This window comes from Anomaloglossus baeobatrachus, chromosome 8, assembly GCF_048569485.1.
Source record: "Anomaloglossus baeobatrachus isolate aAnoBae1 chromosome 8, aAnoBae1.hap1, whole genome shotgun sequence".
NCBI classification, from domain to species: domain Eukaryota; kingdom Metazoa; phylum Chordata; class Amphibia; order Anura; family Aromobatidae; genus Anomaloglossus; species Anomaloglossus baeobatrachus.
In genome coordinates, this window is record NC_134360.1 from 261,549,755 (window position 1) to 261,573,574 (window position 23,820).

Sequence of the window (23,820 nt, forward strand, 5' to 3'; positions counted from 1 at the left end):
TACACACATACATATACACATACACATACCGTATTTTTCGGACTAAGACGCACCCTTGTTTTAGAGGAAGAAAAAATAGAAAAAAAATAAAATATATATAATATATATATTATAATAAAATAATATTTCTTCAGCGCTCTATTGGGAGACCCAGACGATTGGGGTATAGCTACTGCCCTCTGGAGGCCACACAAAGCACTACATTAAAAGTGCAAGGCCCCTCCCCCTCTGGCTATACCCCCCCCGTGGTATCACGGGTTCTCCAGTTTTAGCTTTGTGTGCGAAGGAGGTCAGACATTCCATGCATAGCTCCACAGATTTTAGTCAGCAGTAGCTGCTGACTATTTCGGATGGAAGAAAAGAGGACACATATAGTGTCCCCAGCATGCTCCCTTCTCACCCCTGGATGGTGTTGTAAGGTTGAGGTACCTATTGCTGGTACAGGGCTGGAGCCTGACATGCTGTTTTCCTTCCACATCCCCTTGTAGGGCTCTGTGGAAGTGGGATCCTGCCGGCCTCTCAGCTCTGATGCCGGGCTCCATCCACAGACCCATTAGAACCTGATGGATTCGGAGCAGGAGTACGATCAGGGACAGGGCCCTGCATCATACAGGTACTCTGTGTCCCCGGCAGGCACAGACACACTCCGGGCTGGCTGGGTGTTGTAGTGCGCCGGGGACCGCAACGTGGAGTTGGTGTCCCTACAGATTACTGGGGGATTGTTTGTGTTTGGGAACGCAGCGCCGACCCCCTCTGGACCGGGCGGCGCTGCTGTGACTTGTGGTGCGCCGGGGATCCGCCGTCCGCGCTTTTACGGCGGCGGCGGTTATAAATTTAGTCCCCGGCTTTTTGGGCCTAGGACGCCGGCAGCTCCGTTTCGTTCCCGCCCCCACCCTGTCATTCAGGGTAGGGGAGAGACACTGTTCGCTAGCAGCGACGAGGGCTGGAGCCTGATTTACATGCTCCAGCCCTCTCACTTGGCACAGAGGGAAGCTGGCTTCCCGCTCTTGGCCAGGAACGCCCAGGGCCCGCCCCCCTTCCTCTCTCGAGACGCCGGCAGCCATTACATGCATGCCTGGCTGGAGGAAGGACGCAAGGCTCTGGGAGACCTGGACTAGGGGCTATCTGGCGACCACACACCCGCTTTTTAAGCGGGCGGTAAGCGATTTTTCTGTGCTGGTCCCTCTAGTGCCTCACTGTGTATCAGTGTACTGGATACAGTTATATAGATATTGTATTTCTTGCACTGTGAGGTGCGCTTCTGGCTGCATATCCCAGATCGCTCTGTGGAAGCAGCAACATGTCATCCTCAAAACGCAAGGCGGCCAAGGCAAAAAGGGCTGTGTATACTGCGTGTGCTGCATGTGGGGCTAATCTACCAGTAGGCTCCGATGACCCCCATTGTGTGCAATGCTCCGACCCGGTGCTGCTTCGCCAGCCGGAGTCAGGAGAGGTAGTGACCCAGGCTGAGACGCTTGTAAGTTCTGCCCCGGTGACAGGGACGGACTTTGCAGTTTTTGCAGATAATATGTCTGTATCTATGGCAAAAATCCTTGAAACCTTGCAATCTATGCATGGGGCTCAGTCTCTGGGCACGGAGAGGCCTCTGTCCTCAGGTCCCCCTTACTTGGAATGTATCCAGCCCACAGGGGGGTCCCCGGCTTCACAGGCCGAGGATTATGACTCAGATGATGGCCCCAGCCACCCTAAGCGAGCTCGCTGGGAAAGACCCTCGACGTCTTCACACTGCTCAGGGTCTCAGCGCAATCAGTCTCCCTGTGATGGGTCTGATGAGAGTGATCAGGAATCCACTCCTGGAACCCCTCTCAACCTGGATACCCCGGATGGGGATGCCATGGTAAACGACCTTATCTCAGCCATCAATAGGCTGTTGGATATTTCTCCCCCAGCCCCTTCAGCAGAAGAGGCGGCTGCGGAGCAGGAAAAGTTTCGTTTCCTTTATCCCAAGCGTAAATTGAGTGCTTTGTTAGATCACTCTGACTTCAGAGAATCAATCCAGAAGCACGACGCTCACCCAGAAAGGCGTTTCTCTAAACGATCTAAAGATACGCGTTTCCCTTTCCCCCCTGAGGTGGTCAAGCGCTGGACACAGTGTCCAAAGGTAGACCCCCCGATTTCCAAACTTGCAGCTAGATCCATAGTTGCAGTGGAGGATGGCGCTTCACTTAAAGATGCCAATGACAGACAGATGGACCTTTGGTTAAAATCTGTCTATGAAGCTATCGGCGCGTCGTTTGCTCCGGCATTCGCAGCCGTATGGGCACTCCAGGCTATTTCAGCTGGCTTAGCAAAAGTGGATGCTATCATGCATCCAGCAGTGCCGCAAGTGGCGCACCTTACCACGCAGATGTCGGCGTTTGCGTCTTACGCTATCAATGCGGTCCTAGAATCTACCAGTCGCACCTCAATGGCGTCCGCCAATTCGGTAGTTTTGCGCAGAGCCTTGTGGTTAAAGGACTGGAAAGCAGATGCTGGTTCCAAAAAATGTTTAACCAGTTTGCCTTTATCTAGAGATAGACTGTTTGGCGAGCCATTGGCTGACATCATTAAGCAGTCCAAGGGTAAAGACTCCTCTTTACCACAACCCAGAACATCCAAACCTCAGCAGAAAAAGTGGCAGCAGAGGTTTCAGTCCTTTCGAGGTTCGGGCAAGACACCGTTTACCTCGTCCAAAGGGACTCAGAGGACGCAAAGAAACTCAGATTCGTGGCGGACTCACACACGCCCCAAGAAAGCAAATGGAGGTACCGCTTCCAAAGCGGCTACCTCATGACTTCCAGCCCCCCCCCTCCGCATCGCCGGTCGGGGGCAGGCTCTCCCGCTTTTCCGGCATTTGGATGTCACAGGTCAAAGACCGGTGGGTGACGGACATTTTGTCTCGCGGGTACAGAATCGAGTTCAATTCTCGTCCTCCAGCTCGGTTCTACAGAACCTCCCCACGTCCAGACCGAGCAGATGCTCTGCTGCAGGCGGTGGATTCCCTAAGAGCGGAAGGAGTGATTATCCCAGTCCCTCCTCAGGAACAAGGGCAAGGATTTTACTCCAATCTCTTTGTGGTTCCAAAAAAGGACGGCTCGTTCCGTCCTGTTCTGGACCTAAAACGGCTCAACAAACATGTGCACGCCAGGAGGTTCAGGATGGAAACCCTCCGCTCTGTCATTGCCTCAATGTCCAGAGGAGACTTCCTTGCCTCAATAGACATCAAAGATGCTTATCTCCACGTGCCAATTGCTACAGAACATCAACGTTTTCTACGTTTTGTGATAGGAGACGACCATTTTCAGTTCGTAGCTCTTCCATTTGGTCTGGCGACAGCCCCACGGGTCTTCACCAAGGTCATGGCGGCGGTGGTAGCAGTCTTGCACTCTCAGGGACACTCGGTGATCCCTTACCTAGACGACTTATTGGTCAAAGCTCCCTCTCAGGAGGCATGTCAGCACAGCCTGAATGCTACGCTGGAGACTCTACAGTCTTTCGGATGGATCATCAACTTTCCAAAGTCGATCCTATCACCGACTCAGTCACTAACGTATCTTGGCATGGAGTTTCATACTCTAGCAGCGATAGTGAAGCTTCCGCTGGACAAGCAGCGGTCACTACAGACAGGGGTGCAATCTCTTCTGCAGGGCCAGTTGCATCCCTTGCGGCGCCTCATGCATTTCCTAGGGAAGATGGTGGCAGCCATGGAAGCAGTTCCCTTTGCGCAGTTTCATCTGCGCCCACTTCAATGGGACATTCTCCGCCAATGGGACGGGAAGTCAACGTCCCTGGACAGGAAAGTCTCGCTTTCCCAGACGGCCAAAGACTCTCTACAATGGTGGCTCCTTCCCACCTCATTGTCTCAGGGAAGATCCTTCCTGCCCCCATCCTGGGCAGTAGTCACGACAGATGCGAGTCTGTCAGGGTGGGGAGCAGTATTTCTCCACCACAGGGCTCAGGGGACGTGGACTCCGCAGGAGTCCACCCTTCAGATCAATGTTCTGGAGATCAGAGCAGTGTATCTTGCTCTACTGGCCTTCCAACAGTGGCTGGAAGGAAAGCAGATCCGAATCCAATCGGACAACTCCACAGCGGTGGCATACATCAACCACCAAGGAGGGACGCGCAGTCGGCAAGCCTTCCAAGAAGTCCGGCGCATTCTAATGTGGGTGGAGGACAGAGCATCCACCATATCCGCGGTTCACATTCCAGGCGTAGAAAACTGGGAAGCAGACTTCCTCAGTCGCCAGGGCATGGACGCAGGGGAATGGTCCCTTCACCCGGACGTGTTTCAGGAAATCTGTCGCCGCTGGGGAGTGCCGGACGTCGACCTAATGGCATCCCGGCACAACAACAAGGTCCCGGCATTCATGGCGAGGTCGCGCGATCAAAGAGCTCTGGCGGCAGACGCCTTGGTTCAAGATTGGTCGCAGTTTCAGCTCCCATACGTGTTTCCGCCTCTGGCGCTCTTGCCCAGAGTGCTACGCAAGATCAGATCCGAGTGCAGCCGCGTCATACTCGTCGCTCCAGACTGGCCGAGGAGGTCGTGGTATCCGGATCTGTGGCATCTCACGATCGGTCGACCGTGGTCACTGCCAGACCGACCAGACTTACTGTCCCAAGGGCCGTTTTTCCATCAGAATTCTGCGGCCCTGAACCTGACTGTGTGGCCATTGAGTCCTGGATCCTAGCATCTGCTGGATTATCTCAGGGAGTCGTTGCCACAATGAGACAAGCTAGAAAGTCGAATTCGGCTAAGATCTACCACAGAACGTGGAAGATTTTCTTGTCCTGGTGCTCTGCTCAGGGAGTGTCTCCCTGGCCATTTGCATTGCCCAAGTTTCTTTCCTTTCTGCAATCGGGGTTAGAAAAGGCCTTGTCGCTCAGCTCCCTTAAAGGGCAAGTTTCGGCACTATCCGTGTTTTTTCAGAAGCGCCTAGCACGTCTTCCTAAGGTGCGCACGTTCCTGCAGGGGGTCTGTCATATTGTGCCCCCGTACAAGCGACCGTTAGATCCATGGGATCTGAACAGGGTACTAGTTGCTCTCCAGAAGCCGCCCTTCGAGCCTCTGAAGGAAGTTTCCTTTTCTCGGCTGTCGCAGAAAGTGGCGTTTCTTGTTGCGATCACATCGCTTCGGCGAGTGTCTGAGCTGGCAGCTCTGTCATCTAAGGCTCCCTTCCTGGTGTTCCACCAGGACAAGGTTGTGCTGCGCCCCATTCCGGAGTTTCTTCCTAAGGTCGTATCCTCTTTTCATCTTAATCAGGATATTTCCTTGCCTTCTTTTTGCCCTCATCCGGTTCACCGGTATGAAAAGGCCTTACGTTTGCTAGATCTGGTGAGAGCACTCAGAATCTACATTTCCCGCACGGCGCCCATACGCCGTGCCGATGCACTTTTCGTCCTTGTCGCTGGTCCGCGCAAGGGGTTGCAGGCTTCTAAAGCCACCCTGGCTCGATGGATCAAAGAACCAATTCTAGAGGCCTACCGTTCTGCGGGGCTTCCGGTTCCTTCAGGGCTAAAAGCCCACTCAACCAGAGCCGTGGGTGCGTCCTGGGCATTACGACACCAGGCTTCGGCTCAACAAGTGTGCCAGGCAGCTACCTGGTCGAGTCTGCACACTTTCACCAAGCATTATCAGGTGCATACCTATGCTTCGGCGGATGCCAGCTTAGGTAGAAGAGTCCTGCAGGCGGCAGTGACACCCCCGTAGGGGAGGGCTGTTTTGCAGCTCTAACATGAGGTATTTATTTACCCACCCAGGGACAGCTTTTGGACGTCCCAATCGTCTGGGTCTCCCAATAGAGCGCTGAAGAAGAAGGGAATTTTGTTACTTACCGTAAATTCCTTTTCTTCTAGCTCTTATTGGGAGACCCAGCACCCGCCCTGTTGTCCTTCGGGATGTTTTTTTGTTGTTTGCGGGTACACATGTTGTTCATGTTGAACGGTTTTTCAGTTCTCCGATGTTATTCGGAGTTAATTTGTTTAAACCAGTTATTGGCTTCCTCCTTCTTGCTTTGGCACTAAAACTGGAGAACCCGTGATACCACGGGGGGGGTATAGCCAGAGGGGGAGGGGCCTTGCACTTTTAATGTAGTGCTTTGTGTGGCCTCCAGAGGGCAGTAGCTATACCCCAATCGTCTGGGTCTCCCAATAAGAGCTAGAAGAAAAGGAATTTACGGTAAGTAACAAAATTCCCTTCTTTACACACACACACTGCAAGGTCCAGGGGAGGTGGGGGCAGCAGCTCTGGAGCGCAGGGGAACGCTGCGGGCTGCAGCCTTTGATCTCCTGCTCCCGCTCATATAATGTGCGCAGCCGCTGTCCATCTCCGTGGTGCTGAAATCGCACCGCAGTGAGGGGCTGGGGGAGCGGTGCATATTATATGAGCCTGCGCCCCCCTGTGATCGCACATGCCACCCCTGTGTTAGATGTGGCCCCCAGGCTGCTGCTCATTCTAAAATAGAAAAGCTTTACTTACCCCTTCCAGCGTTTCTCCCCGTGTCCCTGCTTCCACTGTGATCAGGCAGAGAGCTCAGGCTGCTGTGCCGATCACATGACCGCACCAAGAACCAGGAAGTGGAAGAACAAAAGCACGGAGCCAGACAGGAGGGAGCTCAGCGCTGGAGGAAATAAGGAAAGAGGGGTTTATTTTACTATGGGCAGCAGCATGGGGGCGATATCTAACACAGGGGAATGTGTGCAATCCATAGGGGCTATAGGCAGCACAGGGAACGTGTGCAATCCATAGGGGCTATAGGCAGCACAGGGAACGTGTGCAATCCATAGGGGGCCATAGGCAGCACAGGGGAATGTATGCAATCCATAGGGGGCCATCGGGGAATGTGTGCAATCCATGGGGGGCCATAGGCAGCACAGGGGAATGTATGCAATCCATGGGGGGCCATAGGCAGCACAGGGGAATGTATGCAATCCATAGGGGGCCCTAGGCAGCACAGGGGAATGTATGCAATCCATAGGGGGCCATCAGGGAATGTGTGCAATCCATAGGGGGCCATAGGCAGCACAGGGGAATGTATGGAATCCATAGGGGGCCATAGTCAGCACAGGGGAATGTATGCAATCCATAGGGGGCCATAGGCAGCACAGGGGAATGTATGCAATCCATAGGGGGCCATAGTCAGCACAGGGGAATGTATGCAATCCATAGGGGGCCCTAGGCAGCACAGGGGAACGTATGCAATCCATAGGGGGCCATAGGCAGCACAGGGGAACGTATACAATCCATAGGGGGCCATAGGCAGCACAGGGGAACGTATGCAATCCATAGGGGGCCATAGGCAGCACAGGGGAACGTATGCAATCCATAGGGGGCCCTAGGCAGCACAGGGGAACGTGTGCAATCCATAGGGGGCCATAGTCAGCACAGGGGAATGTATGCAATCCATAGGGGGCCATATGCAGCACAGGGGAACGTATGCAATCCATAGGGGGCCATAGGCAGCACAGGGGAACGTATGCAATCCATAGGGGGCCATATGCAGCACAGGGGAACGTATGCAATCCATAGGGGGCCATAGGCAGCACAGGGGAACGTATGCAATCCATAGGGGGCCCTAGGCAGCACAGGGGAACGTGTGCAATCCATAGGGGGCCATAGGCAGCACAGGGGAACGTATGCAATCCATAGGGGGCCCTAGGCAGCACAGGGGAACGTATCCAATCCATAGGGGGCCATAGGCAGCACTGGGGACTGTATGCAATCCATAGGGGGCCATAGGCAGCACAGGGGAACGTATGCAATCCATAGGGGGACCTAGGCAGCACAGGGGAACGTATGCAATCCATAGGGGGTCATAGGCAGCACAGGGGAACGTATACAATCCATAGGGGGCCCTAGGCAGCACAGGGGAACGTATGCAATCCGTAGGGGGCCATAGGCAGCACAGGGGAACGTATGCAATCCGTAGGGGGCCCTAGGCAGCACAGGGGAACGTATGCAATCCGTAGGCGGCCCTAGGCAGCACAGGGGAACGTATGCAATCCATAGGGGCCATAGGCAGCACAGGGGAACGTATGCAATCCATAGGGGGCCATAGGCAGCACTGGGGACTATATGCAATCCATAGGGGGCCCTAGGCAGCACAGGGGAACGTATGCAATCCATAGGGGGCCCTAGGCAGCACAGGGGAACGTATGCAATCCATAGGGGGCCATATGCAGCACAGGGGAACGTATGCAATCCATAGGGGGCCATAGGCAGCACAGGGGAACGTATGCAATCCATAGGGGGGCCTAGGCAGCACGGGAACGTATGCAATCCATAGGGGGCCATAGGCAGCACAGGGGAACGTATGCAATCCATAGGGGGCCCTAGGCAGCACAGGGGAACGTGTGCCATCACAAGGGGGCTATATTCAATTTAAGGGGGCCATATCCAGATTAAGGGGGCTAATTTTAGGATGGGGGTTATGAGGGACATATACCCTATATGATTGTTAGACGGACACTGGCATTATAAGATGGACCCCATTTAACATTAAAAAAAAAAAATTCTCTTCTCCTTCACCAAATTTGGGGGTGCGTCTTATAAAGCGAAAAATACGGTGTGTATGTGTGTGTATATACGTGTGTGTGTGTGTGTGTGTGTGTGTGTGTATATATACGTATATATGCATGTGTGTATTTAATATATATATATATATATATATATATATATATATATATATATATATATATATATATATATATATATATATATATATATATATATATATATATATATATATATATATATATATATAATAATTTATTTATATTGCATCTTAGGACGGATAAGTATGGGGCTGTAGGTAGAGTGTGTGTGTTCTCCGGTGCCCACACCTTCTCTTTTGGCCATCTTCTTAGTCCTCCGTGGACGAAGATTGTCAAGAGAAGGCGCTGGTACTGGACAACGGAGACGCCCATCTGACTGGAATCCACCGCAGCGACTGTTTAGGTGAGTATTTTATAAACTTTTTTACATTATACAGAGCGGCCTGGGCTGTTATATACTGCATGTTAGAGCCCACTGGTGGCGGCTTAGGCTAAGAACACACATCCGGCTTTTCTCCCGTTTGTCGGATCCGCCGCGCTCCCGTACAGTGTATACAGTACAGTGGCTGCGCTGCAACTTTCTGGTCACATGCTCCGGTCACATGACAGCATGTGACCGGAGCGTGTCGTGCAGCCACTGTACTGTATACACTGTACGGGAGCGCGGCGGATCCGACAAACGGGAGAAAAGCCGGATGTGTGTGTAGCTTTTATAGGCCAAAAAAACTGGTGACAGGTTCCCTTTTTTAAGTATTAAAGGGAATGCAGCTTTTTTTTTTTTTTTGTAACGGTAGAAACCTCTTTAAATGGAACTTGTCAGGGAGTTTCACTTTTGTTTCCAAACCGTTAATATTGTAATGAGCCTTGTAAAAGATCTTTTTCTGACCCAACCCTCTGCTTCCGCTGCTAGATGGGAATACACGGCTGTACGGTCATATCAATGGTTTTGGAGGGGAAAGATGATTGACAGGTTGTCTTTAATTCTTGACAGTTTTTACACTTGCTTATATAGCCCCTGTGAATTATGCCGCACTTTACAGACATTATCATTACTGTCCCCATCGGGGCTCCGTTTGTCTTTGGAGTGTGGGGTTGTATTGCAGTACCCAGAGGAAACGCATGTAAATGTGTCAAGGTCAGAATGACGATGATGATGAGACTCAAAGGATCTCTTGATATCCGGCTGCTGCTTCTAATTAAAATGTCATGTGTGCACACGAGAATGAATAACTGCACAGCAAAGTCAGTTATGTCTATCTCCATGACTGGCTCTTGACCAAGTGTGTTCTTTATTGTTTGAAAGAAACTCTAGACCAAACAGTAAGGGGGTGTGAACAAAAGTTCTAGTCCAATCAAGTATCGTAAGTCAGGGCTTCATGACGTAGAGAGATCTCCATATTCTCCGTTGATTGGTCAGTCTAGGCTCCAGGAATTTCTTTGTCGATCTGTCTTGGGTGGAGAACAGGAAATGGTGGCCATCTTCAAGCTATACATATATATATATATATCCTAGTATATACTGAGTTTAAGGAAAATACACTGAATATGCAATATACATATATACATGTTAGTAAGAAACAAAAGCATTCACAAATATGTGTGTTAGTTCACATCTACTGAACTATATAACTGAGTCTATGAAATGGCTGAATTAAGTATTTTTGGATACTCAATTCTTTATCCTCAACAGTCCCCCCTAAAGACTTACTTCTGCCATTTCTGAATTCTAAGGGTACTATGTTCCCTTAGGAAGAGAGGTAGGAAGATCTGTTGAAAAACCTGCCTAACTGAACGTTGAAACATGGGCGGAAAGGGGAAAGGGGTTTTCTTCACCGGTTTGAGACCAAGGACTCCTAGGCGAGTCCTCACCCTTTGTAGTTGGACTTTCCCATGTCTCAAGGTTCTCTAAGTCCTCTCTTCTAACTGTTCTGGCAATACTGGTCTAAGACTATACAGGGTTTTCTGAAAAGGATAAGTATGAGCAGAACGCTCAGTGCAGCTCCGGTCGATTAACCCTTCTACAATGCGAGGTGTGGATCCATAGATGTTTCTGTGGTTGGATCAGCTCCTCTAGTGTTGACTCATGGCTCTTTCTCGCTTGTCCTTTAGGATCAATCAGTCTCCTGCCTGGAGACCATATGCTACTAGCTCTGATTTAAGATCTGGAATTAGAGAATACACCTGTTTATCACACTATTCAGTCAATTATATAAAAATATACATGTCTATGCTAAACCAAAAACATCTTACAGAAAGACCTGCTTATTGCAAAAAGAAAACAGAACATATACATTTTATACACGATTTACTAGTTTCCACTTTTCTATAAAATATACACTTTTTGTAAACACATTTTTCTTTACATACCACCTTCATGTGCTTCTCAACAATAATCTTGTTTTCGGCACTGGAATGCCTCTGACCAAACCTGGAGAGAAATTTACACAACACGCACAGACTTGCATACAACGTGCTCATGATATACATCTATAATCAGTTTGCAGTCTCTAAGAATGGGTAGAGTAGGTGCAGGGTGTTTCTACGGACTCTTTACAGTTTTTTCTCACTTCGTTCTAGGCACTTGTCTCACAAGACTGGGTGAATCTGCCCACCTGGGTACTGAACCCGGTGTCACCAAAGCACACACTGACAATTGTCTTTCACAGATGTTACCTGGGCCATCATTAAGAAGAGCTCTCATGACAGAGAAAGCTTACCACCCTTTGTCCACAGACCTTCCTCAGTCAGCTGGCTCCCTGCATGTCACACTCCATTCCTTGTTGTATCGCTTGTTCCTGTAGGGATTTAAGAACACAAGGAGTGACAGAAGTCACTGACGTGACCAATGTCACCAAGGCATGGTCGGTATTGGTGAAAGACTCTCAACTCTAGGCCCTTTCACTGCTTCTTGGTCAGCTGCACCTGTGCGAGGATCTCCATCCGAATCCATCAGCTCAGATCTAGACTTTCTTTTCGGCATACCTAATTCATTTGACAACAGGAAAAAATCTACAACCTACATCATACACCTCTAAAGACTCTTACCCACTCCTGTTCTACCCATCAAGAGAGGCATTTAATGCATCACTGTCTCCTGTATCAATAGGATTGGAGGGAGTGGTCGAATTTAGATCTACCTCATGTGGTGTAAACAGCAGCATATCCAGTGCAGAATCGACCACCATCTGGTTTCATCTATAAAAACAAAAACTAAAAATATACATTAGATCATTCTTATAACTTCATCTCTGATCATAATACAGTTAGTGGTCATCTATACTTCACATGACTGAGAATACTAAATAAATAAACAAACAAATAAACATATAAGACAAGACTTTCCTATTTCAGCTAACAGATATACCTCATAGTAATCTAATAAACATAACCTATGGGAAAAAGGTCAGATTCAAAACCTATCTAATATTCCTACTGCACCCTCGAAGAAACTGGAGAATATAATTAATACCTTATTCCCCCCTTGTTTAATTGTTTATTTACCAATATGGCAAAATTCAACATTTTTATACTGGTATTCCCTAAAAGAAAAGATAAAACAGCAGGTAATAAATTAGCCACATACTAAAACCTAAAATGAACAAACACTGAAAATAACGTACATCTCAGAACACTATACATTACTGGGAAATTTTAAAACTTTACAATAAACAACACTGTATCCATAAAGAAAAGAAAAACCTTTCATAGTAGAAACGACTGAGACATGATGAAATGACAGCTGTGACTGGGCGACTAACCTGCAAAAATATATGAATTGTTTAGAAATAATCATAAAAACAGAAAAGGTGATAGAGTCACAAAATAAAAATATATTGTTCAAATAAATCGCCATTAAACACAAAACAACACAAATTATATCGCACATCCCATAAAATTTAATATTCCCTATTCAGGTATAAACAGCAAACTAAAAATGGGAAACCCTGAACTCTAAGGGTTAAACCAAACTTACGTCACTATTGGAGAGAGACACATTCCATTCTTACTTCTTAAAAGTGAGAGAGGAAGAAGGAAAAAAAACTCATCCTTTGTTATAACAAAGACGTAGCAGTGAACACATCCATTACCCATATCTACATTGAATGCATTATACATTTTTCCTAATTCCTTTTTTACAAATGGATTTGATACATTTTGACATCAGTAGGGGTAAGTCGTTTACAATTTTTGTTTTAAATTAACTAACATAATACAAAGATATATATATATTTACCTTCCTCTATTTTATTTTATGATATAATGCTGCAGGACTTCTAAAATACCAATTAATTTTATGTAAACAGATATTTTTCCACTCATCAATTCTGTAAAAGTTTCACTTGCTTATCTTTGACTTGCATTTATGGGATAACTGAGTAAACAAATATACTATTTATGCTTATTCAAATGTGTTAGTCATTTATACCAGAGAACACCTCCCACCGGGGATGGGTGGAGAGCTTTGAACAAAGAGCCATTGCGAGGGGTGTGGCTTATGAGGTGTACTGCCATCAGTGGGTGTAGCAAGACGGCTGCCACAGGAAGTTCCAGGCACCTGACTTCCGGGTGTAGCATCCATGTTGTGACTCCCTGGGTGTACTGGGAGTGGCTGGAACTACGTAGTAAACCAGGGATACTTTAGTGCCTGTAAATTTGCATTCCAGCATACAAAGGAGAGATTTGATTAGCACCAGATATAATGACTTCTAGAGCAGAACAATGAGGCACCGCTAGAGAAACACATTTAGTGATTCTACAAACAGCAACAGACAGTGAATGAGGTCTTTGTTCTTCATTATAAACTCACTACAGATTAATCTGAACTTCAATACATGGGTTGCAGCCTGCCATCTAGTGGTAGTCCAACGATATTACACAACTTTTTTGCAATCCTTTATATTTTTCCCGTTTTTTGTAACTAGGGCGACAGCGTTCTCAGCTTCTACTAAAAACAACATATTTATCTTTTGAACAGAGTATACAGTGCTTAATTGGACCGGCCGGCTCCAACCGAAATTCTTTCCCGTCTCGTTATGAAGACCTACCGCCTCATAACAGTGACTCACGTTTAATACGCAAGGGAATACGCTAATTCTGACACTTTTACCTTAACTACAGTGAGTTCCTTTCCCGCCTCGTCTGCCACGCAGACAGTGACATGCGCCTAACCGCAGGGGAATACGCTAAATCCACTTAAGTTAACAGAACCCTTCCCGCCTCGTCTATTATTTATCCAACATTCAATATTCAATATTTAATATTTAATATTCAATATTTAATATCTGATGTTTAACATCTAACAAACAGTGGCTGTGTCCGCAACACAGGGGAATCGCTAGTTCTCATACTTCTGTTCAAAAACAAACAAGTTAAAAAAACTGAAAAATGCATGAACCCGTTAATTTCTCTCTAATACAAACCGAAATAACACTTGTTTTTCTTTCAAATCATTACAACTTAACGTAGTATACAAAGGCTGCAGCCACCTCCTGTATATTAGCCCACTGACCCCTCCTCTCTCCTCGCTCCAAAGAGCTGCGCTGTTTTAACACCCGGTATCTGCCTCTTCACCCTCCACCCCCCTTGCTTCTTAGCTAAAAGACAGCAGAGACCGAGCTGTGTAACTTGATCTCCGCTCTGTCTCAAGCAGCTGGTGGACATATGGCCCCCACCTTTTTGCTTCCTCTGAGTGTAAGAATGTAAAGATGTAGCTGCTTCAGTGGGCTTCTGCTCCCCCCCCTCGCATTCTTTGTTCTCAATAGAAAGACTGTCATGGATATCCCTGGGCTGAACCAGACCCCCGCAGTCTGCCTCTTCGCTCTCAGTGAAGAAGAAAAAAAACTGCAGGCAGTGGGCGATCGACAACCCCCCATTTCTAATTACAGACAGCCGGATACTTTACAACCTACCCCTAGCCCCTATGGGGACTGGGTCCTTCTAGCCCACCGGCGGGTGACAGTCACACCGTTAGGTCTCCGGTGCACTACCATTCTCCGGACTAGTGACCACCCACTTTCGCCAGGTGTCTCTCGATCCACAGGTAAAACAGCACACACAATGTATATGATGGTTACCTGCGAAATGAAGGGTGATCAATCCTATCAAGCGACACCTGGATACTTGTGGAGTAGCCCCCAGACGTCCGGAAAATGGAAGCTCTGACTCACCCTTTACGGTAGTCCCATCTGGGTCGCCAGCTGTCAAGGTCAGAATGACGATGATGATGAGACTCAAAGGATCTCTTGATATCCGGCTGCTGCTTCTAATTAAAATGTCATGTGTGCACACGAGAATGAAAAATAACTGCACAGCAAAGTCAGTTATGTCTATCTCCATGACTGGCTCTTGACCAAGTGTGTTCTTTATTGTTTGAAAGAAACTCTAGACCAAACAGTAAGGGGGTGTGAACAAAAGTTTTAGTCCAATCAAGTATCGTAAGTCAGGGCTTCATGACGTAGAGAGATCTCCATATTCTCCATTGATTGGTCAGTCTAGGCTCCAGGAATTTCTTTGTCGATCTGTCTTGGGTGGAGAACAGGAAATGGTGGCCATCTTCAAGCTATACATATATATATATATATATCCTAGTATATACTGAGTTTAAGGAAAATACACTGAATATGCAATATACATATATACATGTTAGTAAGAAACAAAAGCATTCACAAATATGTGTGTTAGTTCACATCTACTGAACTATATAACTGAGTCTATGAAATGGCTGAATTAAGTATTTTTGGATACTCAATTCTTTATCCTCAACAAATGAGCACGTACAAACTCCATTCAGATCTTGTCCTCGGTGGGACTTGAGTCGAGGACCCAAGTACAGAGTAATGGTGCTAACCACCGAGCTGCTCCCCAGTGTACAGGCCGTTCACCACCGGTTTCATCCTGTGTTTTGCAGATCATTCTACACCAGCGAGTCAGTCGCCTCATTCATCAAACCCGAGCAGCTTGCCAAGCTCTCCACCCACCCACAACCATACGGCGCAGCCTTTTTCCAACTTTGGGCCTATAGGAACCCCAGACAACCGTGACCGGCGAGGGGCTGACCGATGGAAGACTGACAAGCCAGGTATTCTTAGCACCCCCCTCCCCCATCTCCTTATTTTACAATAGTTATTAATTTTATATTAATACATCATTTTTCGTCTTTTTCCTGCCAAGCAATGGGCAGCTTTGGTCTGGACTATTTGTCTGTGGCTTCATCGTCAGAGAACAGCTGGCGCCAGATTAATAATTCCAGCAGCGCAAACGCCTGGGCAGCGCAAAGCAGCGCGCGGGAGGACTCGTCTGCTGCGCTGATGGAGAGCCTGAAGGTGCGTGCCCGTCTCATAGTCCTCATCCGCGTGCATGTCTCTGCTCACAAGCCTCGCCATTACTCTGCTGCTTGCTTTGCTTTCATTCATTCTCATTTATTACATAATTCATTTACTAGGATCTGGATAATACTTCATATGAATAAGCGTGATGACCGTATTAAAGGGGAGGGCCATCAAAAAAAGGGTTTTTAATGGCTGTAAAAATTAAGTTAATGTTTTAATGTCTTGTTTAACTATTGTTTTTAATAGAGCAAAATATAAAAAAAGTAATTTAAAAAGTTTGATATGTTCCAGTTTTAAACACCAGGGGGAGCAGCTGCTGAAAAAGTGTAAAACTAGCTCACATTACAACTGCAGTAAAAGTGGGCGGAGTCTGATATCAAGGACAGCTGGCACCGTGCCCCTCTATGTTCCATGCCCTGCAACGCCGCGCCCCATGATGTCATTCCCCACGACGTGCTTTGCCCCACAATGTACTGTGCCTAGCAACGCCGCACCCCACGATGTGCCGTGCCCAGCAATGCTGCGCCCCACGATGTGCCGTGCCCAGCAATGCCGCGCCCCACGATGTGCCGTGCCCAGCAATGCCGCGCCCCACGATGTGCCGTGCCCAGCAGTGCCGCGCCCCACAATGTGCCGTGCCCAGCAGTGCCACGCCCCACGATGTGCCGTGCCCAGCAGTGCCGCGCCCCACGATGTGCCGTGCCCAGCAGTGCCGCGCCCCACGATGTGCCGTGCCCAGCAATGCCGCGCCTCACAATATAGAGCTGTGTCAGTGTGTTCAGAGCACAGCAGCGTGTGACTTCTCTGCTTTGCTTTGTACGCAGGAGCAGTGATCTGCTATAGATTTAGGTCCTGGTACTTGTCCCATCCCGGACCTCCACTCCCGTCACTTCCGGTGTCAGCCTGGGGTCTCGGCACCTATTCCTCCTGCTACAGTACAGTGACAGGAGGAGCTACCGTGGATCGCAGCCAATGTCAGCCCCGCCGCATGCACTCGCCTCATTCCTGGGCCTCCTCCACTCCCGGCAGCATCTCCTGTCAGGGTTGAGCTTAGAATGTACGGGCTCCTTCCAGGTCCTGCCTACAGCCCGTACATTGTAACAGACTCGCTAATGAACACACCTGGAAGGAGCCCGTACATTCTAGGCTCGGCCCCCCTGTCAGCCCAGTGTCAGTGCTCGACTAGCACTGAGCGGTCACAGGGGGAAAGTGGAGCCCACAGTATACGCTATTGGCTCCACAAAGATGGCGGCAGTCTCCTCCCTGTGCTGTGATAGGACAGTCCAGGGGGTGTGTCCAGGTCACAGCCGCTTCAGTATAAGAGGGTCCGAGCCCGTCTAGCATCTCTTATGCGCAGGGGTGATGTTACTCACTGCAAAGCCAAGATGGCTGCCCCCGGAGTTTCAGTAAAGATATAATTAAATAAAAACTAAATAAACCATGAATTTATTTTTGTATTAATAATGGATTCCATAATCAGTAATTTATACAAAATGAATAGAAAAATTAATATCGCGGCACCGTCCCTTTTTTAAAGGGTTAGTCCACCACTAGGACAACACGTTCTGATTCCACACGTGTCACCACGGGAATTAATAATAATAAAGCTTATCCTCGTCTCTTGTACCGGCGCATTTCCAGCGGTGTCCGTGGCTCGCATGCGGTTGTGACATCACACCAGCGCCAGCTTCTGTCTCCCGCCAAACGAGCAATCAACAGAAAGCAGCACAGCCGCAGCGCTCAGGTCCTGTAGACTGACTCGTTTGGTCCGTAGGTTGGGAGAAAGAAGCCGGTGCTGATTGGACCCGGGGCTCGCGGGACGTCACAACCCCATGTGGGCCCGGGCACTGCCAGCCCAGAAGGGAGTATATTATCTCCCCTGCAATCAGAAGGGGCTCTCTAGTGGAGGACACCACATCTATTCATTGCAATGCTTCAGCGGGAGAGGAGAAACTTACAGGTTGTCAAATATTAACCACTGCACTTCAGCATTATTACCACTAGAGGGCAGCGTAGTACTACATATAGAGATCGGGGGCCAGAGATCGGGGGCCAGAGCGCTGCGAATGTTGCTGCATGAAGTTTGCTATTTCAGGAACTACAGAATGAGGAAGCGACAATCGCTCACGATCACTCATGATATTGTCATCCACATTCGCCATTGCACGGAATGTGACGTCCTGCATCAGCGCAGACTTGCACTATGCGCTTTATGGATAATTACTATATGACTAACAATGCTGTGCTCCCCATCCCAGGACTCAGCACAGAGTCTCTGCCGCTCCTCTTAGTGTCTTATTGTTTGCAGCGCCAACATCACATCGACAGCGCTGCAGCCAATCACCTAGTTGATGGCATGAGCCGCTAAACTCAGATTGGTATCAGCGCTGCAAACAATGAGACACTTGGAGTTGCGTCAGACTCCACTTTAGACCCCGGGAGGGTAAGTAAAGAACAGTTTGCTGTTTAACAAAATGTAGCTGAAGGACGGGGGTCTTCCAAAACCGAAAAACATTTTGAGGTTCAGTATACACTGCAACGTTTAGATGTAAGCACACATTTTCCCAAGTCAAGCTGTTTCAGGAAAATGCTGGCTGCCATTTTTTTGAAACCGCTTTGCCGGCAGTAGTGCCGTTCTTGTGGCGCTTTGCCGGCAGCAGTGCCGTTCTTGTGGCGCTTTGCCGGCAGCAGTGCCGTTCTTGTGGCGCTTTGCCGGCAGCAGTACCGTTCTTGTGGCGCTTTGCCGGCAGCAGTGCCGTTCTTGTGGCGCTTTGCCGGCAGCAGTGCCGTTCTTGTGGCGCTTTGCCGGCAGCAGTGCCGTTCTTGTGGCGCTTTGCCGGCAGCAGTGCCGTTCTTGTGGCGCTTTGCCGGCAGCAGTGCCGTTCTTGTGGCGCTTTGCCGGCAGCAGTGCCGTTCTTGTGGCGCTTTGCCGCCGGTGTTTGCTGTATACAGAGCTGGCGGCTTCTGAGCAAATGCCGCCTGAATACTGAGGCATGCCACTTTTTATCTGCTTTGGGGGCACTCACTTCAGCAGATTCCTCCGGAAAGACACTGCGCACAAGGCCTGAGGAGTGCAGATTCCTCTTCCATAACCTTCCGGCTCACTAAGCCTTTACATACCCCAGAGCGGACGAGATGGGCTTAGGTCCATCCTGGCATCGGCAGGAGTCCACAGACTGTTTTCTGATGTCCTCCTATATAATCGTAGCTGCCATTTACTGTGGGGTATTTAAAGGACATTTCCACTTCAGGATAATTTTTGCTGAATAAAATTGGAACGTGAAAAATAATTTTGTGCATTTTTCTCCTTTTAGTCTATTTGGTCGACCACCATGATGCACCCCGGCCCATCAGCCCTGGAGCAGCTCCTGATGCAGCAGAAGGAGAAGCAGCAGCGAGGACAGGGATCCTTCAATCCTCCGCACTGAGAGACGGGGAGAAGACCCCAGACATGGCAAGATTGGTCAGCAGGACAGGATGTGTCCTGAGCCCTGAGGAGGGCAGCCCTCTCTCCCCCCTCACCGATCTGGGGGGGAGCACATGTGGGGGAGCGTCCAGCGTATCCCACCTAATCTGAAACTCCCCTCGCCCGCAGGCGACGAAGTTACCTGACGGACACAGCAGGGAGTTCCCATCCAGAGGGAGCTTGGGACTTCTTGAGTATGGGGGGGAAGGGGGTAATGTGCGCCCCCCATCTTTCTCGTTATTTGTGCATGCCTCTCACAGCAGCCCCTGAACCTCTGCCTAACACACGGATAGGAAATATCCCCAGCGGTGCAAGGCAGGTGGGGGGCAATAAGAACTTTCCCTCCGATGTAATGAGTTTTATGGTTCTGTATCTAGACCACAACCGGATGTCAGGCACTCTCCCCATTAGTGGAGACGGAGGGCCTGGCCCCTCTCGCCCTCCAGCTTGTGCTGGCTGGTGTGATTGAATGGCTGGCATTTATTGGGTGCGGGGTTGTGTGTCTGTCACAGTTATGGATGCTTGCTTGTGCCCATTGAGTGTCTTTAACCTACTTTTGGTGTCTGTCCTTCCCTGCCTGCTTAATTGTCCTGTGTGTTTGCGTGTGCGCTCAATGTCTCCCAAAAGCTGAGTATTGCAGGATGGATGGTGACAAATTAGGGGAGACCATTTTATGATGGAGCTATACAGAGACCCTGGCTATAGAAGCCCATGGCTCTCGCTAGATGACAGATGACCCCCTCCTTATTAGTCTGCCTCAATGATGACCCCCTCCTTATTAGTCTGCCTCATTGATGACAGATGACCCCCTCCTTATTAGTCTGCCTCAATGATGACGCCCTCCTTATTAGTCTGCCTCATTGACAAGTTACTTCAGTCTAGCAGAAGGGGCAACTGAAGTGTAGGCTCAAGATGCAATATGAAGTGGCAGAGCTCCTAGCACAAGGCAAGGTCTGGTCCTGTCCACACTGCTCCGGCAACATGGACGAGCATTGTGCACAAGCGGAGAGCAAGCCGGGATGTGTGTGATACCGTGAGCAAGATGAACATATGCTCATTTCACCATATCTCCACTTGATCATGAGTGTCCAGGAATGGAAGGAAGGACCCATGGTTCCTCTACGTAGAGTCGTCCTAGAGGTCCCCTCCGTGTGTGCCGTGGTGTAGGTCAGGCCACCATCTGGTGTCCCAGCACGTGTAGCACCTCATGCGTTGACCATGCACTGAACACACATTTTGGAGCCAGATGTTTGGGTAGAACCTAAACATTTTCTTGGAAGAAGCCAGATCTCTTTTGAGGATGTCGGGGGGCCAGTGGCGATTTCTTTTTTTAGCAGGATCTAGAGTAATGGAGACCCCTATTCACTCCCACCCTTTCCTTGTGTTCTTGTGTGAGCACCGTCTGCTCAGATCTGCTTTACCATTAATAAACTCATCTTCTCTACAGCCACCCGCGTGTTTCATTATACTAAAGAATATGGATGAGATTGCAACGGACTGATAACTGCAGCATAGTCTGTGACCCCCAGAACTGCGTACACCGTCCAGAAGGGGCTTCTTGTAGTTATTTAGTAGGACGGAACTGCTTTACTACATATGGAAATTAGGTAGGTGTGGCCAAGCACTCGGGGCACCATTCCAGACCCTCCTCTTAAAGGGAACCTGTCAGGTGCAATATGCAGGACCACGAGCAGTGCTGGGTGTATATCTATGCTACTAGATACAGGGACAGTTAGGCAGGGATTAGCGATAAAGTAGCATTGAGCTTTTATCATATGCTAGTGAGGTCAGCAACTATTCGCAAGGCCGTTACTTTTGGCTAGTCAGCCCCCTTGGCATGTAAGCACGCCCCTGCGGGCATGCTAATGGATGCACCGCATGAGAGGCATTGTCGTTCTCACCGCTCTCTGCTGCCCCTGACGCTGGATTTCGGCTCAGTGCGCCTAATCAGAACTTCTGGACATCCAGTCATGCGTATATGAAACTGGGTGCATGCGTCCCGGCTTCAAACTGGAGGTCCGGGGACATTCTCACTGTGCGCACCGAGCTGAAAACGAGCGTAGGTGAGCGCTACCATGCCTCTCACGCTGCGCATTCATTAGCATGTTAGTACACCCACAGGGGCCGACTAGTCAAGGGAACTAAGGCCCTTGTGACTAGTCCTTCGCTCATTAGCATATTATCAAAGATGTTTAGAAATCCTTTTTCTATAGATCTCTTTATCTATGCTAGTGTATACAGGGACGGTTAGGCAGGGATTAGCAGTATACACCCAGCACCGCTCGTGGTCCTGCATATTGCACCTGACGGGTCCCTTTAACTCGATTATGCGCTCCATTGTGAGCACTCTCCAAATTTAGCTCTTGGTCATGCACATCACAGTGACCCTGCAGGAGCCAGATAGGTGCGCACAGTGACCGTGCAGGAGCCAGATAGGTGCGTGCGCACAGTGACCGTGCAGGAGCCAGATAGGTGCGTGCGCACAGTGACCCTGCAGGAGCCAGATAGGTGCGTGCGCACAGTGACCCTGCAGGAGCCAGATAGGTGCGCACAGTGACCCTGCAGGAGCCAGGTGCGTGCGCACAGTGACCGTGCAGGAGCCAGATAGGTGCGTGCGCACAGTGACCCTGCAGGAGCCAGATAGGTGCGTGCGCACAGTGACCCTGCAGGAGCCAGATAGGTGCGTGCGCACAGTGACCCTGCAGGAGCCAGATAGGTGCGTGCGCACAGTGACCCTGCAGGAGCCAGATAGGTGCGTGCGCACAGTGACCCTGCAGGAGCCAGATAGGTGCGTGCGCACAGTGACCCTGCAGGAGCCAGGTGCGTGCGCACAGTGACCCTGCAGGAGCCAGATAGGTGCGTGCGCACAGTGACCCTGCAGGAGCCAGATAGGTGCGTGCGCACAGTGACCCTGCAGGAGCCAGATAGGTGCGTGCGCACAGTGACCCTGCAGGAGCCAGATAGGTGCGTGCGCACAGTGACCCTGCAGGAGCCAGATAGGTGCGTGCGCACAGTGACCCTGCAGGAGCCAGATAGGTGCGTGCGCACAGTGACCCTGCAGGAGCCAGATAGGTGCGTGCGCACAGTGACCCTGCAGGAGCCAGATAGGTGCGTGCGCACAGTGACCCTGCAGGAGCCAGATAGGTGCGTGCGCACAGTGACCCTGCAGGAGCCAGATAGGTGCGTGCGCACAGTGACCCTGCAGGAGCCAGATAGGTGCGTGCGCACAGTGACCCTGCAGGAGCCAGATAGGTGCGTGCGCACAGTGACCCTGCAGGAGCCAGATAGGTGCGTGCGCACAGTGACCCTGCAGGAGCCAGATAGGTGCGTGCGCACAGTGACCCTGCAGGAGCCAGATAGGTGCGTGCGCACAGTGACCCTGCAGGAGCCAGATAGGTGCGTGCGCACAGTGACCCTGCAGGAGCCAGATAGGTGCGTGCGCACAGTGACCCTGCAGGAGCCAGATAGGTGCGTGCGCACAGTGACCCTGCAGGAGCCAGATAGGTGCGTGCGCACAGTGACCCTGCAGGAGCCAGATAGGTGCGTGCGCACAGTGACCCTGCAGGAGCCAGATAGGTGCGTGCGCACAGTGACCCGGCAGGAGCCAGATAGGTGCGTGCGCACAGTGACCCGGCAGGAGCCAGTTAGGTGCGCACAGTGTTAGTGCGGCTATGCTGTCAGCTGGCAGGACACAGCACTATGCCTCTCACACGTCAGTACGTGGCACCAGGCGTGGAGTGTACAGAGAAGACCTAGAATTGAACCCCCTACACCTGTTCTGTGTTTTGGAGACACTCCTGGTTTTGGCCTCCGAATACTGATGAAACCCTGATGCAGAATACTGAGGTGTGAAAGAGGCCGAGCACTATAGCGAGTGATCACTGCAGACGCGGGAGGGTGAGCGCGTGCCGCACTGACACGTGTAGGTGTGGGCCTCTGGCGCCTGCAGTGTCGGTGCAAGGCCAGGGATTCAATAGGACACGATGATGCAGCACTGATTGCAGCAAAGAGCTGCAGGATAACGTGGACTTTCATAGGACAAGAAGGCTTTGTAAAACACTACCAGAATTGTGACACCGCGGTCCTGACCCCACAGCATTGGCTGCGATACAAGCATATCACTCAATGCGGCTCCACATCAGGACAATGGCAGATTTCAGCTGTCAGATCCGGCCATTGTTATCTACCCCATACAGTTACCTTGTCTACTATATATTCACAAAACGTAGGGAAAAGGTATAATGGAAATAAACATGGCTTCTCCAGCACATAGCTAAATCATGTCTGCGTCTCCCCAAAAGTCACCCTCCATGCCACAATGCATGCCAGTGTATGGCGGCCTATATAATGGGGATACACGGTTTGTCCACGGAGGCCATATTCCTCCAATAGCAGCCCTATGCCACAATGTATGCCAGTGTATGGCGGCCTATATAATGGGGATACACTGTTTGTCCACGGAGGCCATATTCC

At 49.9% G+C, this 23,820-nt stretch overlaps 2 protein-coding genes across 6 annotated transcripts in view; one reads left to right on the plus strand and one right to left on the minus strand.

Moving 5' to 3' along the window:
• SMG7 (SMG7 nonsense mediated mRNA decay factor) overlaps positions 1 to 20,793 on the plus strand; it is a 121,734-nt gene extending 100,941 nt beyond the window's left edge. For all 5 annotated transcript variants that reach the window (XM_075320613.1, XM_075320614.1, XM_075320616.1 and 2 more), the window contains 3 exons: positions 15,461 to 15,631; positions 15,724 to 15,875; positions 19,196 to 20,793. In XM_075320613.1, the coding sequence (XP_075176728.1) occupies positions 15,461 to 15,631; positions 15,724 to 15,875; positions 19,196 to 19,309 (437 nt within the window). In that variant the 3' untranslated portion in view covers positions 19,310 to 20,793. The remainder of the gene's footprint in view (positions 1 to 15,460; positions 15,632 to 15,723; positions 15,876 to 19,195) is intronic.
• Positions 14,897 to 23,820, minus strand: part of NCF2 (neutrophil cytosolic factor 2) — a 256,353-nt gene continuing 247,429 nt past the window's right edge. Inside the window, exon 15 of the mRNA XM_075320619.1 lies at positions 14,897 to 15,071. Within this exon, the coding sequence (XP_075176734.1) occupies positions 15,040 to 15,071 (32 nt within the window). The 3' untranslated portion in view covers positions 14,897 to 15,039. The remainder of the gene's footprint in view (positions 15,072 to 23,820) is intronic.